The 16,828-nt window shown below is 49.1% G+C and overlaps 2 protein-coding genes across 2 annotated transcripts in view; both read right to left on the bottom strand.

Moving 5' to 3' along the window:
* IL27RA (interleukin 27 receptor subunit alpha) overlaps positions 1-3,134 on the bottom strand; it is a 31,372-nt gene extending 28,238 nt beyond the window's left edge. Inside the window, exon 1 of the mRNA XM_063119075.1 lies at positions 3,022-3,134. Within this exon, the coding sequence (XP_062975145.1) occupies positions 3,022-3,027 (6 nt within the window). The 5' untranslated portion in view covers positions 3,028-3,134. The remainder of the gene's footprint in view (positions 1-3,021) is intronic.
* A 1,678-nt stretch (positions 3,135-4,812) lies between these two features.
* On the bottom strand, positions 4,813-9,106 carry RLN3 (relaxin 3). The gene is made up of 2 exons (XM_063119120.1): positions 8,947-9,106; positions 4,813-5,670 (listed from the first exon to the last, which is right to left on the bottom strand). Exons 1-2 carry the CDS (start codon positions 9,104-9,106, stop codon positions 5,414-5,416), a joined length of 417 nt encoding a protein of 138 aa, XP_062975190.1. The 3' UTR covers positions 4,813-5,413.
* Between the last annotated feature and the right edge of the window lie 7,722 nt (positions 9,107-16,828).

The raw sequence follows: 16,828 nt of genomic DNA, 5'->3' as shown, positions 1-16,828 counted from the left end.
CCAGTGCCTCAGTCCAGCAATCCGTGGTTCCAAGGTGGCCCCTTCTTGTGGCCCCCACTGATCGTTGTGTAGTTTCCTGGCTCCTGGGCAGTATTTCTCCCTCTTCTAAGAGGTCAAAATGCTTCTCCGAAGGCTCATTTATGGGCAATATGAGTGTTAGACTAAAATATGCTGGTATTTTGGCCTAGACGTGACCTCAGTGGCACGGAGTGCCTTCTACAAACTCCGGTTGGTGGCCCAGCTACGCCCCTGTCTAGACAGGGATAACCTGGCTTCAGTTGTCCATGCTCTGGTAACCTCCAAGTTAGATTACTGCAATGCGCTCTACGTAGGGCTGCCTTTGAAGACGGTTCGGAAGCTGCAGCTCGTGCAAAATGCAGCGGCCAGATTGATTTCGGGAACCAGAAGGTTTGACCATATAACACCTGCTCTGGTCCGCTTGCACTGGCTGCCTGTATGTTTCCGAGCCCAATTCAAGGTGCTGGTTTTGACTTATAAAGCCTTACATGGCTTGGAACCACAATACCTGACGGAACGCCTCTCCCGACGTGAATATACCCGGTCACTACATTCAACATCTAAGGTCCTCCTCCGGGTGCCTACTCCGAGAGAGGCTCGGAGTGTGGCAACAAGGGATAGGGCCTTTTCGGTGGTGGCCCCCAGACTGTGGAATGATCTCCCTGACGAGGCTCGCCTGGCACCAACGCTGCTATCTTTCCGGCGCCAGGTTAAGACTTTCCTCTTTGCCCAGGCATATGGCGGCACATCCTAATTACCCACATGTTTAGTTTTTAATCGGTTTTTAATGCTTTATGTGTGTCTGTTCTGTGTTTTAGAGTTTTAAATTTTGTATACTTGTTTTTACCTCAATTTTAGAATTTCTGTAAACTGCCCAGAGAGCCCTGGCTATGGGAGCGGTATACAAGTGTAATAAATAAATAAATAATAAATAAACAGACGTGTTGCCCTTGGTCCTTTAACCTTTTGCTTCTCTGAAATGAAAACTGGCCCCTTAGGCTAAAAGAGGTTCAACACCTCTGGAACGCTCTTCCAGAACATTTGAGAACTACAAGTTCAATCACAGCTTTTAAAGCTCAGCTAAAAACTTTTCTTTCTCCTAAAGCTTTTAAAACTTGATTTTGTTCTGACTTTTATACTGTTAGTTTTACTCTACCCTGTGCCTGTTTGGTGCATTCTCTTCCCCTCCTTATTGTTTTATTATGATTTTATTAGAATGTAAGCCTGTGCGGCAGGGTCTTGCTATTTTATTGTTTTACTCTGTACAGCACCATGTACATTGATGGCGCTATATAAATAAATAATAATAATAATAACAACACCCACGGTTGACTCGGACTTGAACTGGTTTCCCAGCAGACAGAGCACTCTGCCCAACACAACTGCCCACTGCCCTTCCTTCAAGTGACCCTCCCATAAAACCCAGTACTAAACAACAATAAGGATGTAAGATGAGCCCTGTTGGATCAGACCAAGGGTCCGTCTAGTCCAGCACTCTGTTCCCACAGTGGCCAACCAGCTGTGGACCAGGAATCCACAAGCAGGACACTGGTGGAACCGCACCCTCCTACCCCTGGTCTCCAACAACTAGTGCAGACAGGTTTACTGCCTGGTGTATACAGCAAGAAGAGCCGTGGTGGTTCATCTAGTCTAACATTCTGTTCACACGACGGGTGGCCAACCAGCTTCTTGTGGGAAACAGCAGCAGCACCCTTCCGCCCCTGTATTCCAGCAACTAGCGTGCATAGGCTTACTGCCTCTGATATTGTAGGTAGCGTTTAGCCATCAAGGCTAGTAGCCATTGATAGCCTTCTCCTCCAGAAATTTCTCTAACCGTGTTTTAAAGCCGTCTTGTGGCAGCAGATCCCATAGTTTAACTATGTGCTGTGTGAAGAACAATGTACTTGTTATAGCAGGGATGGGAAACAGATGGCCTGCAGGCCCTATTGTGCCCTGTGGGGACCCTGTTTCCGAGACACTCACAGCCTGACAGATAGCCAAAGGAGAAATCCTGGCTTCCCCAGTTGGAAGGGTAGCTGTATGCCCTCGGGAAATGCCTACTGCTGTCAATGATCAGAGGTAACAGTGAGGATTCCCTTTAGCGTCCCCCTTCCCTTCCCATTGGGAGCACCACGTCTTCCCCACCACGCCACGGCTTTCCCGGGCTCCGCCTGCTGACATCCGACCTACAGAGGGGGCGAGTACGGGTCATCTGGGGTCCCCCCCCCCCACGAGCATTACAAGGTGGTTTTTTTTGTTTTTGTTAATACACGCACAGACCGTGGCGGAGTTCGGACGACACGCTAAGCAACGGTTGTTTCCCATTCTGTTCTTATTACCCCCCCCCTCTCCGTCCCCCAGTTGATTAGCGTGTCGCCCGAACTCAGCCTGTGCCTCTTTCTGCTACTCCTGCTGCGTCTGGGGTCCGATGCCTTCAGCTAATATGCCTTCCAGTCTAGAAAACCACAAGTTTCCAGACCGGCGCAAACAAAGAAGTCAGAACCAGGACCCTCAGTCCCACCGGACCGCTCCTTCTGCTCCAGGAATCCCCCATTCAATTTGGGCCCAGCACTGTACAGCTGAAAAAAACACTGGCGCGTTGACCTGGTTCTCTCTCTCTCTCTCTCACTCACACACACACACACACTCCCTCTCTCTCTCTCGCTCGCTCACTCACTCACTCACTCACTCACACGCGGCAGCTGAAACACCTTCCTTCCGCTTCATCGCGGGGGCCACGAACTCGAGCGCAACTTTCAACGGACAAGATTTAGGACGCAGCTGCTCCTGGGCGGAGGTCAGAGAGCGGGAGGGAGGGAGGGAGAGAAGCCCCTGCAAGCCCGGGTCAAAGCATCTCAGCATCCTTCGCAGAGCTGCGAGCGGAAAACCTGGCCGCTTTCTTGCCTTCGGGAAGGCGGCGGCGGCGGCGGCGGCGGCGGCGGGCTGCTCCAGCAAGCCCGTCCTCCCGGCCTCCCTCCGCGCCGCGCTCCGCCTGCTGCTTACCCCCATGAGCCGCCGCCGCCGCCGCCTCCTCCTCCTCCTCGTCCCCGGCCTTCCTCCCTCGGCGTCTCCCGCAGATGCTCAGCAGGCGGGCTCGGGGCGGCTCTCGCCTTCGCTCCGCGGCGCTGCGAGCCTGACCAAGGAAACGCCCGAGCGCGCACCAGCCCCGGCGCCGCCAGACGCCTCCCTCCGCCCCCGCCCTCCTGCTCCTCCCCGGAGGCTGGAGTTGGGCAAAAGCCGCCCGCTTCGCGGAGGCTGTGATGCGGGGGCGAGAGAGAGCAAGCGAGCGGTTAGGGTAGCAAGAGGCTCGGGCTACTCAGCCGGAAAACGCCGCCGCCTTCCTCCTCGTGCCTTGCGCCCTTTTTTCTTGCAATCGCCGCAGCCGAGAGAAGAAGGGAAACCCCTTTCCTCCCCCCCCCCTTTTCTAGTCCCGTGTTTTGAGAAGGAAGCGAGCGGGATCGAAAAGGAAGCATGTGGGTCGGGCTCAAGCGCTGCAGGTGAAACCGCTTTCCGTCCAGGGGCGCAAACGGCGCGGTCGCGCGCGGGCGCCTCGTTCCCCAGTCCCCAGCCGAGCCCGGGCAGGGGCGCGCGCGCCACGCGTGCTTCCCTGCACGTGTGCAGGCGGGGAGACGCGGCTAGGCTCGCCTGCTTAGGAGTAAGTCCCGTCGCTCGTTTTACTCGGCCTGCTCGTGGTGCACGCCGGCTTACTGCTTCAGGGCTTCCCCGCCCAGACCCAGTGGGAGCGCCGAGGCAGGACTTTGGGGCAGAGAGCCCTTAGCCCCCTATACTCAGTGCCCCAAACGCAGCAGGGCTGGTTTACCACATTTTGAAGTGAGTGAAGTATTCCACTTTGTCATTTAAAGAGGGAGGGGTGTTTAGAGGAAAGGAAAGGAACCTCTCGTGCAAGCACTGAGTCATTGCTGACTCTTGGAGGGACGCCAGCTTTCGCTGACGTTTTCTTGGCAGGCCTTATAGCGGGGTGGTTTGCCGTTGCCTTCCCCGGCCGTGATTACCTTTCCCCCAGCTAGCTGGGTCCTCATTTTACCGACCTCGGGAGGATGGAAGGCTGAGTCCACCAGAGCTGGCTGCCTGAAAACAGGCACAGAGCAGCCTTCCCTAATCTGGTGCTCTCCAGATGTGCTGGGAGGCTACAATCTCCACCATTGGCCTGGCTGGGACTGATAGGACTTGTAGTCCCAACACATCTGGAAGGCACCAGGCTGGGGAAGTCTGGCATACAGCATACTCACCCATCCAAAGAGTCGTTCCTCATACTCAGCCAAGTTGCGGGAGGAAAGCGTGGTTTACTCATGGCCAAGGCCTTGATGCTATTTGGGACTGAAAGGGTAGTTTTATCCAAACGCTTGGGGCTCTCCTTACTGTTTTTCAGCTGTTTTACATGAGGAGGAGCCCACCCAGTTGGCTTCGAAGTGTACTTTGGGCAAGCTTGTTGTGACACCTCTAAGTTTTAGGCCTGTTTGTGACAGCATTGCTAAGAAAAAAAACCCTTCCTCCAAGACGCCCTCGTATCCCCCCTTTGCAGCTCCAGGTCAACACAGTTCATCTCACAGTTTTGTTTCATTTCATCTTTTTATTTCAATTTTGACATAACGTTTAGACTCACGGAGGACAGGCGATGTGTCCTTCTGCAGGAGGAAGGAACTGCTGAACAGAGAAGTGGCTGCAGCTCAGGGATGCTGCCCTGCTCAAATCAAAACCTGTGTGCACTTCTGTCCCCTGGTCCCTGTGACAGCAGGTACATTTGCCATTCTCTTGCTATAATGCCTCTGGAAAAACAAATCTCCATTGGTAAACCTAAGTTTGTTTTCTCAGGGGTTTACCAATGGCAGCTGTGAGAACGTAAGAAATGTTGGATTAGACCGAGGGTTCATCTCGTCCAGGACTCTGTTCACACAGTGGTCACCCAGCTGTCAGCCAGAGACCAACAAAGCAGGACATGGTGCAACAGCACCCTCCCACCCATGTTCCCCAGCAATTGGTGCATATAGGCTTACTTATGTTGACCATATGGTGATAGTAGTAGTAGTGGAGCAGGACACAGGGCGCTGTATCCGTCTACCCTGGCAGTAATTGGGGCTTGTCAGTATCATTAAAATAAATCCAAATTGTGACAGGAGCCACAAACACAAATGCTGCGTGGCACTTCATGAGTGTAGGTTGCTGTCAGCGAGTGAGACCCGTAGTGTGCCGGAATTCTAGAGAATCCATTCCTAGCTTGGTGAAAGGAGTGGTTGAGACATTCATGTGCATACATTTTAGTGCCTGATGGTCTAAACTTTTAAGCTCACAAAATGTACATGTACTTCCTATTTTGCTAAGAGTGCGCCCAACACAGACATGCACACGCACACACTACTAGTACTGCTACCACTGTCTAGCACAAAGAGCTGATTTCACTCTTGCTGCAGCCCCACTTACAGCAGGCATTGCTCAACCCCACCATAACGTCTCGAGCTCCCCGATCCAAAGCCCAGGTTTCTTCTGAAGGACTGTGGCTCTGCTGGCCCAGCCAGTTCCCATAATAGTTAGACGGCTCCTTTGCAGGGGCACGGACTGGATCCCATTCGCTGGATGAGGAAGTTGCGACAAAGGCTTCTGCAGAATCTCCTCCAGAGAGAGCACCGACATTTCCTGCAATGAGAAGTCAGCGTTGGAAACTTGGGCCAGGGTGGGGTAGGGTGAACCTAATGTACTTGGCTCAGCAAATTGGCAATGATGCTGAATCTCAACATCTCAAATATCAGGCCTTCTCATAGCAATGAATGTTACATGAAACAGAGGGACTATCTGAATTAGAGCGCGAACAAAATGTAGAACAAATTCTAAGCACAGCCATTTTCAATTTTTGCAGTTCAGATTTTGACTCAACTGGAATTCAAATTTCAGATTATTTGTTTTAAAAAGTAAAGCAGCATAGAAATTGTTTAAATGAATGAATTTGACATCGTAACTTGACGCTGCTGTTTCTCTCTCCCACCCAACCCCATTCAAGAGGAAGTTTTCTGAAAGTTAGTAAAAGCTTTACTATATGCTAATTTAGGTCAGCCATCAGGTTACTGTGAAACATTAATCGCAAAGCCATGGGATGTCATGCGAATGCCAAATATTTGCTGGATACTTTTTCCATAGGTAGACACAAATTTTGAGGATTGGGGGGACAAATTCACATCAGCTGTACTACAGTTCTCTCATTGGCTGTGTTTGGACAACACAATGGTAATGGTGGTTTAATAGTTAACTATAGGCTTAATCTGGGGGTTCCTACCATCCTACATTTTTATACTTTATACTTAGAAAAAACTTCTGCACCACAGAATGGAATTCAGATGTTTTCTGTACTGGACCAACAGTTGAGCTTTTGGTTAAGTCCAAACTTGCTTAGCAGTGACAGTGACTGGGTTCGGACAACACGATAACCAATGGTGGGTTAAATAGTCAACAGTGGTTTACGAGTCGGGACTATTTCATTGCACACAGTTGGTTATTTTCAGTGATTATAGAGTCCCCTGGCAAGAGTGACCAATGCAGTTGCTGCAGCTCTGGTCCAGCCAGGAGAACTTGCAATGACTAATGGGATACCATTATGGGTAGATAAGGGTTAGTTGATGTAGCTTATGGCTGGTATCTGGTGGGTGTGTTTATGACTCAGCTGGCGCCAGGACCCAGCTTGGTATGTGGTGGGAAAAAGTGGGAGTGAGGCTTTCCGGGGGCCGGAGTTGCTCCGAAGTCCCGAGGTCAGTTAGAGGTCTCGCACCTGTATGTTATCTCCTAGTTGAGCTAATTGGAGGGGTGGTACAGCCGGGGAACAGAGGGATAAAAGAGCTAATTGGAGTAGGCTTCAGTATGTCTTCGGCCTAGGGCGATGGACGTCTGAAGTAACCCGGTCGGGGTGCTTGAGGAAAGTTAGCCTTTTGTTATGTTTTAGTCTCTGGTTTTCTAAGACAAAGCTTGCCACTATTTGGCCTGGACGGAGGGAGGCTGGGTGGCGTGGTTGCATGTTTTTTTAATGGATTTGTGGGTAGCCTTACCAGATACAAACCTACCTCATCCTTTTCTTTCCCTTCCCCCTTTCTATCCCCCTTTCTATCCCCTACCGTCTTGGTATGGGGTTTGTAGCTGCTGCAGACTGAGGCCTTATGTAGTAATTGTGTTCTTGCATTAAACCTTTGCCTTGGTCAGTTTTGGTGTGTCTGTGTGCCTTTGTTCCAAAAATCTACCGGTCCTATAATACGGAGTTTTGGGGGAACCCGGGGTGGGCACCCCTGAGTGAACCCTTGGGAAGGACTGATTGACTCAGGCTTCCTCTACACTGACCATAGGTGCAATTAAGACGCAGCAATCTGGTTTTAAATTATGTGCATTTGAGTGTGATGTAGTTCAACCCTCAGCTCTGAAGTCTGGTTCGATGAAGCTTTGGTTTTAGCTTCTGTCAGAGCAGAAGCAGCAGTGCCCCATCTCAGCTTCAGCCTGTCCTGGTGGAAGGGACTGTTCCCAGGATGAAGCAGAGAGAGAGTCTGCCTTTAACACCACCAAGAAAGAGGGAGCGTATTCATCTGCTCTGCTCCGTCCGCCCCTTTCTCTGAGGTGTCATAAGAAGCAGCTGCTGCTTGGCTGATAGTGCTGAAAGGTTGGCTGATAACAGCCAACCAGCTAACATGCCCAAAGCCTGCCTGAATAAAAAGTGTAAGGACTACAGAGATGGAGCCGACCTAGCCTCCCTCAGCAGCCAGCTCCCTGGGCGTGCCTTTGGGCCATCTGAAGATCCTTGGGGCTGGCCTGAGGCAGCTCCCTCACCTTCCCTTGGGCTGCCCTTTGCATCTCCTTCATAAGCAATTGTCCTGCCCTGTCCGGTAAGGGATGAGCTCTTGTTCAGGGGCGGAGCACACAGACGTTGCAGGCCAGAAGCCCCAGGCTCAGTCCCCTGTACCTGCAGGTAGGGTGGGGAAAGACCCCTGCTGGCTGGGGGTGATGGGAGTTGTAGTCCATGTGGAGGGCACTAGCATGGGAAGACCGATGCTGGAAGTGCTCCCTGCCCCTCCCTGAACTGCTTTTGTCTCACGCCATCCCAACTGTTCATCCAAAGCCGATAAACAACCATCCATTTCTAGTTCTCCACAATTCATCTCCTCAAACATGGGATCCACTTTGAACCACACGGTTGTGTCTTATGTGTGTGGGAGAAATTTCCCCTTCCCGCACAGCAGGACGATACAGATGTTCAAACTGCCCGGGGCAAGACAGCTCACCCGCCCCCGCCCTTCCATGATTCATTCTAACGCCATGCGCGACACAATATGGAGACAGGAACCGTTGGATTCTTCTCCTTCGAAAAGGACAGGGGAGGGGGTGAGCGCAACTGCCCAAATAAGAAATGGGCCTCTACGTGGAGACCCCATGTTAAGAAGAGTCCTGCTGGATTCCATCCAACCCAGCATTCTGTTTGCACAGTGGCCGATGGGCTGCCCACGGGAAGCCCACAGGCAACAGCACCCTCCTGTCTTTATTCTTTAGCAACTGGTGCACTTAGGCATCCTGCAGGCAGCGCATAGCCATCAGGACTAGTAGCCATTGACGGCCTTCTCCTCCACGTCCCAGTAGGCGTTTGTGCGCCGGGAGGTGCCGTGTTGATTTCTCCATTACAGCATGGATTGACACCAAGTCAACGTATGATCTGGGCCTTAAGTAGGCTTTCCCAACCTGGTGCACCCTAGATGTTTTGGACTTCAACTCCCATCAGCCCCCAGGCATCATGGCCAGTGGTCGGGAATGCTAGGCGTTGGAGTCCAAAACCTCTGAAAGGCACCAGGTTGGGACAGGCTGGCCTCTGTCTTCCTTTGCCCTAACAGCTAGGCTGGGCCCCATTCCTGCTTCCCTCAAGAATCCCCAAATCTCCATGCACTCACTCACCTGCCCGTCTCCAGCGGGATCCTCCACATGTGAAGATGACTGCGCGGATGAACTCACGGCCGCACAGCTTAACGCCATACGGGGGTGTCCTGGCCTCGCTTGCCAGCCTCATCTCTGACAGCAACACCCCAAGGGTCAGAGCCAGGAGAAGCTTGTGCATGGCTGGGTACGGACGGGACGGGACGGGGGATACGAGCAACAGCACAACTCCTGGCGGCTTCTCCTCTCACTGTGCCTCTGCCCTCTTTATAGCATCCAGATGTATGCAAGGGGGGGGAGCTGTGGATGGCCTTCCAAGCTATCTACCCAATTATCAGCAGGGAGTGGATAGAGACCTTTCTTGAACACCGGGCAGGGGGGTGCTGGGCGGGTGGAAAGGACTCTGCCACCACCAGCGATGCTAGCTGGTCGGAGATAACCTTTCCCATCGTTATCAGCATGGTGGTGGGTAAAGCATTGCACTTGGCGCTTACCTGGCCTTTCCTGGCTCCCGTTGACGTGCAGGTGTGTACAGACACACTGCAGACAGGAGCATGCAAAGGCAGACAGGAAGAGTGGGAGAGGAGCACAGGAAGAGCTACTTGGGCCTGTACCTGGCAGGAGAGCCTAGGGGTGCCTGCCCCCCTCATTTTCTCTGCCCCCCTAAAAAATTTTTACAAACAAATAATTAAATATGGTACAGAAATTTTAGAAAACCATCAGGAAAGCCAATGTTTTTCTTCTTAAAGGTACAGATGCTATTATTTTGGGGCAGTTGCGGCCGTGGAAACTTTCCCCAAAATTCTTCATAGTACATGCATTTTGAGTCTCACATCCCTCAGCCTCTCCCAATTCTATAATTTCATGACAAGAATACTCCTGTTGTAGCTTGTTTTTGACATTCTACTTGGTAGATTTTTTTTAAAAAAAAATTCACCTTCTTTGTTAATTGGTGGAAAGAACTGTTAACAAGTGTTGAAGTTGCTTAGTGAAATGTTTTGAATGTATATAAATTGCAGTATGGCTGCAAAAATAAGGGTTAAATAAAAACAGTTTAAAAATTCGCCCTTAAAAGGCCTGCAGGCCAGATAAACTCCCCGCCTCATGTTTTTGGCTATGGGCCTGGATCTACTCTCAAAGATTCACCCATCCCTGAATACCAGCAGGCACTTGCTGTGACAAGCATGGAGATACAGGCAGGCACACAGCCAGGGTTCCGTATGACTAGTCCCCTTCCCTAACCTGGGGCCCTCCAGAAGTTGTGACTACTACTACTACTACTTGGGCTGTCCTTCGTGGACTGACTACATTACCACCTCTACATATCGTAGTGTCCTGCTGTCAGTCCATTGGAGACCTGGTGACTTGAGGAGCCGATATTTGGTGTGTTACCGTAATAGGGAATGGAAAAAGTAAAATAAAGCTGGCCTTTATTTATTTATTTATTTATTTATTTATTTATTTATTTATTACATTTATATACCACCCCACAGCTGAAGCTCTCTGGGCAGTTTACAACAATTAAAAATAGTAAACATTAAAAGTATACAAAAATTTAAAAAACATAAAAACAGTACAAAAACAACAGTATCCATTTAAAAACAACAATTCTGGGGTCCATTAAAAACAAACTTAATGTTGTTAAATGCTGTTAAAATGCCTGGGAGAAAAGTCTTGACCTGGCGCCGAAAAGATAACAACGTTGGCGCCAGGCGAGCCTCATCGGGAAGATCATTCCACAGTCGGGGGGCCACCACTGAGAAGGCCCTCTCCCTTGTTGCCTTCCTCTGAGCTTCCCTTGGAGTAGGCACTCGGAGGAGGACCTTAGATGTTGAGCGCAGTGTACGGGTAGGTTCATGTTGGGAGAGGCGTTCCGTCAGGTATTGTGGTCCCAAGCCGTGTAGGGCTTTATCGGTTAAGACCAGCACCTTGAATTGGGCTCGGAAACATATAGGCAGCCAATGCAAGCGGGCCAGAATCGGTGTTATATGCTCAAACCTCCCTGTTCCAGCTATCAATCTGGCCGCCGCATTTTGCACAAGCTGCAGCTTCCGGACCGTCTTCAAAGGCTGCCCCATGTAGAGGGCATTGCAGTAATCTAATTTGGAGGTTACCAGAGTATGGACAACTGAAGCTAGGTTGTTTCCTGCTAACGAAGCATGGCAGCTAATGTTTATGAAACTAAAAGTCACTTTGCATATCATTTTATTCTTTCAAAAAAGCACCCAAATTGAGGAAATAGGCAAGTTTATTTAACTCTAAAGGAAAGGAAAGGAACCTCTCGTGCAAGCACTTGAGTGATTACTGACTCCTCGAGGGACGCCTGCTTTCGCTGACGTTTCCTTGGCAGACTTTGTAGCGGGGTGGTTCGCCACTGCCTTCCCCAGTCACGGTTACCTTTCCCCTAGCTAGCTGGGTGCTCATTTTACCGACCTCGGAAGGATGGAAGGCTGAGTCGACCTGAGCTGGCTGCCTGAGAACCAGCTTCCGCTGGGATTGAACTCAGGCCGTGGGGAGACTTTTGGCTGCAGTAACTGCTGCTTACCACTCTGCCCCACACGAGGCTCTATTTAACTCTACTCAACTACTTATTAAAACACAGATGAATGTCCAATTTAAAAAAATGTAATCAATCATTACTGATTTTTTTTAATTATTATTTCTGAGATGCAAATCCCCCCTCCTCTGATGATGCTGAGAATGACCAAAATCAGTGGAAGCTGGTGGCTCCAATGTCAGTGGGGTAGTGAATCTGCTTCGGGTTTCAGTCAGAACCTTTCAGAATTCTAAAGGAGCTGTCCAAGGTACATGGAGCTGTCCATGGAGGTAACACCATGGATAGCTCTTTTAGAGTTCTGATGGAAACCTGGAGCAGATTCAGTGCCTCCATCCTCTGCTGATCAAATATACTTCATCCTGGTAGGAAAGGAAGAAAATGTACCCACAACTAAATCATAACATACAACAGTACAAATTTATCCAGTATTGGTGGTGTCGTACTGGGCACGGTGGTAACGAGCTAGAAGCCAACTTCAGCAAGCAAGGAGAAGATGCGGTAGTGCGGCCTTCCCCAATCTAGTGCCCTCCAGATGTTTTGGACTTCAACTCCCATCAGCATGGCCAATGGAGAGGAATGCTGGGAGGTGTAGTACAAAACATCTGGAGGGCCCCAGATTGGGGAAGGCTGGAGTAGTGGATAAAATGGAGGAGTATTTATTTCGTCAATCTGGGATTTTAAAAAGTTGATAGCCCAAAGACATTTCTGCTCTTCAGTGACAGCCCAAGACATTTCCATGACTGAGATGGAAAAGTGAAAATCCTCCCACACACACACACACACACATTTCCCCACTAATATACATAGAATCATAGAGCTGGAAGGGGCCTATAAGGCCATCGAGTCCAACCCCCTGCTCAATGGGGCACAATCTATCTGGCACATCTCCAGCACTAGCCTAATTGAATTGAACAAGAACTCACTACCGCTGCGCTCCTGAGCAGCTCCCATTCATTACACTGGCACAGGAGAACTTCCTGGTGGATTGTTGCCAACAGCCTGAGATACGTCTGTCTTGCCTCCCACTTTCCTGCCTTTAATGGCACCCCGAATCCACCTCCTTTGACGGCTGCCAATCGGCCTCACGGCAGGTCTGTCTCTGCTTCCCCCCCCCTTCCCAAGACAGCCGCTGGCAGCAGGAGCATCACTGAACTTTCCTTATCTCTCTGAATTCTGTCCTTTCAGCCGGCTGGAGATAAGACGCCTTGCTTCTCTGCCCTGCGATAAGAAATCCGCCTCTTCTGCCGCGTGTGAAAATGCCACCACAGGGTTCCGCTGGCACAGAGATAAACTTCGGCTGAAGTTTGCCCTCTGCTGCATAAGTGTAACATTTCAAACAAAAGAGCAATTCCTCACCTTTATCGCTGCCACTTTCCCCGGAGGCAAGAGATTCTGCCTGAAGTTCCGACTTGGTTGACCAATTGGAACTGGGAAGACTTGAGCTGGAGTTTGTTAAATTTACAAGAGAGAAAGAAATAGAGCTGCTAGAGAACATTCAGGGAGGATAAATTTCTCAATGGTGCTGAAGCATTAGACAACAGAAGAAACTTCCATGCTTTGAGGCCAATGTGCCTCTGAATATCAGTTGCTGGGGAGGGCGATCAGGGGCCTATTGCCTCCACACTCCACGTGAAGGCCTCCAGAGAACATCTGGCTGGCTACTTCTGAAAGGAGGAGGCTGGTCTCGTTGGAACTTTGGACACATCCTCCAGGGCTCTTCTTATATGTTCTTCAGAACCGGCCCTACAAGAAGGTGGAGTGAATTTATTTATTTATTTAAAACATTTGTATCCTGCCCTATATCATTAAGATCTCAGGACGGCGTACAGATAAAAACATACAGTATAAAACAATAAATATACACAGCTAAAAACAAATTAAGCCACGAACCAAGTTAAAACAATATATAATTTAAAAGCAGTAAAAACAATTAAAACAGTTAAAACAAGTGGCCCCTCATCTGTTGTACGGTTGTGGCAGCAGCAGTGGTAGTAGTAGTGTTGAGGAGTTGCAGAATAGATGCAACTATTGCGAGCCTGCAGTTCTGGGCACCACAGTTCAAGAAGGACGCAGACAAGTTGGAGCATGTTCAGAGGAGGGCAACCAGGATGATCAGGGGTCTGGAAACAAAGCCCTATGAAGAGAGACTGAAGAACTGGGCATGTTTAGCCTGGAGAAGAGAAGATTGAGGGGAGACATGAGAGCACTCTTCAAATACTTGAAAGGTTGTCACACAGAGGAAGGTCAGGATCTCTTCTCGATCATCCCAGAGTGCAGGACACGGAATAATGAGCTCAAGTTACAGGAAGCCAGATTCTGGCTGGACATCAGTAAAAACTTCCTGACAGAGCAGTACGACAATGGAACCAGTTCCCTAGGGAAGTTGTGGGCTCTCCCACACTAGAGGCATTCAGGAGGCCGCTGGACAATCATCTGTCAAGTATGCTTTAAGGTGGATTCCTGCATGGAGCAAGGGATTGGACTCGATGACCTTATAGGCCCCTTCCAACTCTACGTTTCTATGATTCTAGGTGTGCTCTCCCATTGCCACTGTTGCAATAATACTCAACGGCCAGTTCAGTCAGCTTCTTTATTTTGAGTGTGGGAGGGGCACCACCTTATCCTTCATCTTGAGCAGCAAAATATTACCTTAATATGGATGTGCATGCATCGTTGTTGCGCAAGGGGATGAGGAAGCAATCTTTGTATCTCCGGTATTCATTACATTTGCATTGCTACTACAGACCTATGACCTTCTAGCTGAAATTTATAAGTTGCCACTTGCTGGTTTTGCTCAGTTGCTTTGGAACTAAAGTCTGCAGAGGAATATATCAAGTGTCCTGAGCATCTTGCTGAACTAGAGGAACATTTGAACAGACTGACTCCCAACGCCTGCAAGCAAGTTATATCTTTCTCTTTGAAATAATAGGGACTATTGGTTGCATTCTTATGTTAACAGATTACTTCTGCATTTGGCCCTATTAACGGGCAATTGCTGTACATTTTTATGTATAACTGAGGTTCTAACTAAAGAAAGCTTGCTCAATTCAAATCTGTGTGAGGTTTATGCCAGCTAACCCTAAGAAGACCTACACAAGCAAATATCCCATATGCCCATGAGAAAGTATGGTATATAAATCTATTCCACATAGGCTGGAGGCACACTAGCCCTGTTCAGGCAGTTGCCTGATCGCAGGATGGCTAAAAGTGGGTAGGGGGGCAGGGATTCAAAAGTCCCACCACCAACGTTCCAGGGTGCGCGGGTTGGGCTCCTCCACAGACTCTTGTACTATCAATTCAAAGGTCTGAAAAGGGTTTTTAAGCACCCTAAGCAGTGATGGCAGGATCCCCGTTCATATGGAAGCTTCTAGGCATGTTCAGCTAAACACACTTAGAAACCCTGTAGAGGATGTTGCAAAAATGCAGGTTCAATTCCTGGTGAGTGCCCAATTTTCCACCAAGAACGAGAGGAACTTAAGAGGTGAGGGACAAAACAGTTTTATTTCTGCAGAAAGAGACGACGAGTGAACTCACGTTCCATAAACTCACGTTGCCCACCCAAAATGGGGCTGGGGCTATATATACTCCTGGGTAGAGTTTTTACATCTGTGCACTAACAATTCCTTTGTCTAGCTGGAGAGGAAGAATGCTATAAACCAGGTAGCCCTTCTATCTGAGAACTAGGGGAGCCACTCCATATATGGCCTGGCTCTCAGTCTGCTAGAGTAGCAGAACAGAGAAGGGGAAATCTTTCTGTGTAACAAGGAGACCACACAGTGAAGGATGATGGAGACGAGGCTTGAATGTATATGCTTATTCCCTACACACTGTTAGTCAGGCCTTGTTCAGGCCAACGCCCGAACAAGGCTAAACATTCTCTCAGAAAAAATGGTCTAAGATGGTATGATAGAGCCTGCATTGTTTGTGATTTGGGAAGAAGGTAGCTCTCCAAATGTTTTGGACCTCAACTCCACACACACACACACAATATCAGCACAGCCAATGGTCAAGAATGCTGGGAGTTGATGGCCAAAAACATCTGGATCTCTCTACCACCTCTGACCAAACAGGCTCCTAAAGTGCTTCAAAAACTTGCAAAATCTGATAGTGATATGAAAGAAATGTGCAACCATCATGATCATCTGTGGCAGTAATGTACCTCCCTCCAACGCTCTTAAAATACATAGTTTATTCCAGCTTTTATAACAATTGGCTGACACTCCAAAAACTACACTTTAACTCTAAGAATGCAACGTTCTTTGGTGCAAAGTCATCCTCCTCTCAGTAAAGAAGCAGGGCCCACAGGCAGATGTGGGTTAGGTCTGCCGCTCTCGGTGTTTAGCATCAAGGGCTGAAAACCTCTAGTACACCCTTCCCAAACCTGGTGCCCTCCAGATGTGTTAAGATTACAACTCCCATAACCCCCACCTAGAATTGCTAAGGAAAGCCATCAGGATTGGGAAGGCTTCTCTAGTAACTTGTGCTACTCACACCTAATCCTATCTCCCAGAGAAAGTTCCAAGTTTATATATGCTAAAGGAAACATTTAAACAAAGTCAACTAAGGTTAGCAATGGCCAAATGGTCTTCAATGCCCTTCTTCCCAGTCACTGACCACCTTTATCACTGTCTTCCTTTCCCCATGAAACATGTTTTTAACCTGGGTGTAACACATACCCCGTTCCTCAGCCTGTGCTTTGATGTCTTTCCTTTTTTTACCCCTTGCTGCTTTGTCAACCCACACGTCAGTCTCAAGTTCCATCCGCATCTACCCACTTTTGTACCACCTAGGAAAATATACTCGTGGTACAGGCTTTTGTAACTACATTTAATTAAAGAAAAAGCCCCCGAAACACAGCACTAAGCCTCCCCCAAACAACGGCCCACCAAATGCGAGAGGAGAGAGCCTACGTACAGGAAATACTGAAAAACTGGCAGGACGATAGGAGACAGGAAACAAAACCGAATGTTAAGAAGTGCAACTGGGGAGGGCCTACGCAGCCACACAAACCCAATGGGTACTGCTTCTGCAGCAAAAATAGAATCAGGCTGCAATCCTATGCATGTTCAGATAGAAACATGTCCTACAATGCCAGCATGCCCCAGGCCAAGTTTAGATTTTGCAGGGTTAGGACATTTATAAGAATAATCTTGAAGCTTTGGAACACCTTTTTGTAGCAAAAGGGCCACTGAATCTGGTTGGCTGTGCTCATAGTAATAAGTACGTTACAGGCCCTGCAGTAGCATCTCAGGTTAGAGATGCTGGGCTTTTTCAGACAGTGCACTAACCCATGGTTAGGACGCTATCCCCTTTGCAGCAAAGGGTTGGTGAGTGTGTTTAAACCAG

The sequence above is a fragment of the Elgaria multicarinata genome, chromosome 3 (genome assembly GCF_023053635.1).
Source record: "Elgaria multicarinata webbii isolate HBS135686 ecotype San Diego chromosome 3, rElgMul1.1.pri, whole genome shotgun sequence".
In the NCBI taxonomy this organism is placed as follows: Eukaryota; Metazoa; Chordata; class Lepidosauria; order Squamata; family Anguidae; genus Elgaria; species Elgaria multicarinata.
The sequence above is the reverse complement of the archived record's forward strand: the minus strand, read 5'-3'. Positions and strand labels throughout refer to the sequence as shown.

Bases quoted from the DNA above. Each gene is read 5' to 3' on its own strand.
- RLN3 (XM_063119120.1), bottom strand. From the start codon at position 9,106: ATGCACAAGCTTCTCCTGGCTCTGACCCTTGGGGTGTTGCTGTCAGAG. The intron at 5,671-8,946 runs GTGAGTGAGTGC...TTCTCATTGCAG, and splicing joins ATCCCGCTGGAGACGGGCAG to GAAATGTCGGTGCTCTCTCT.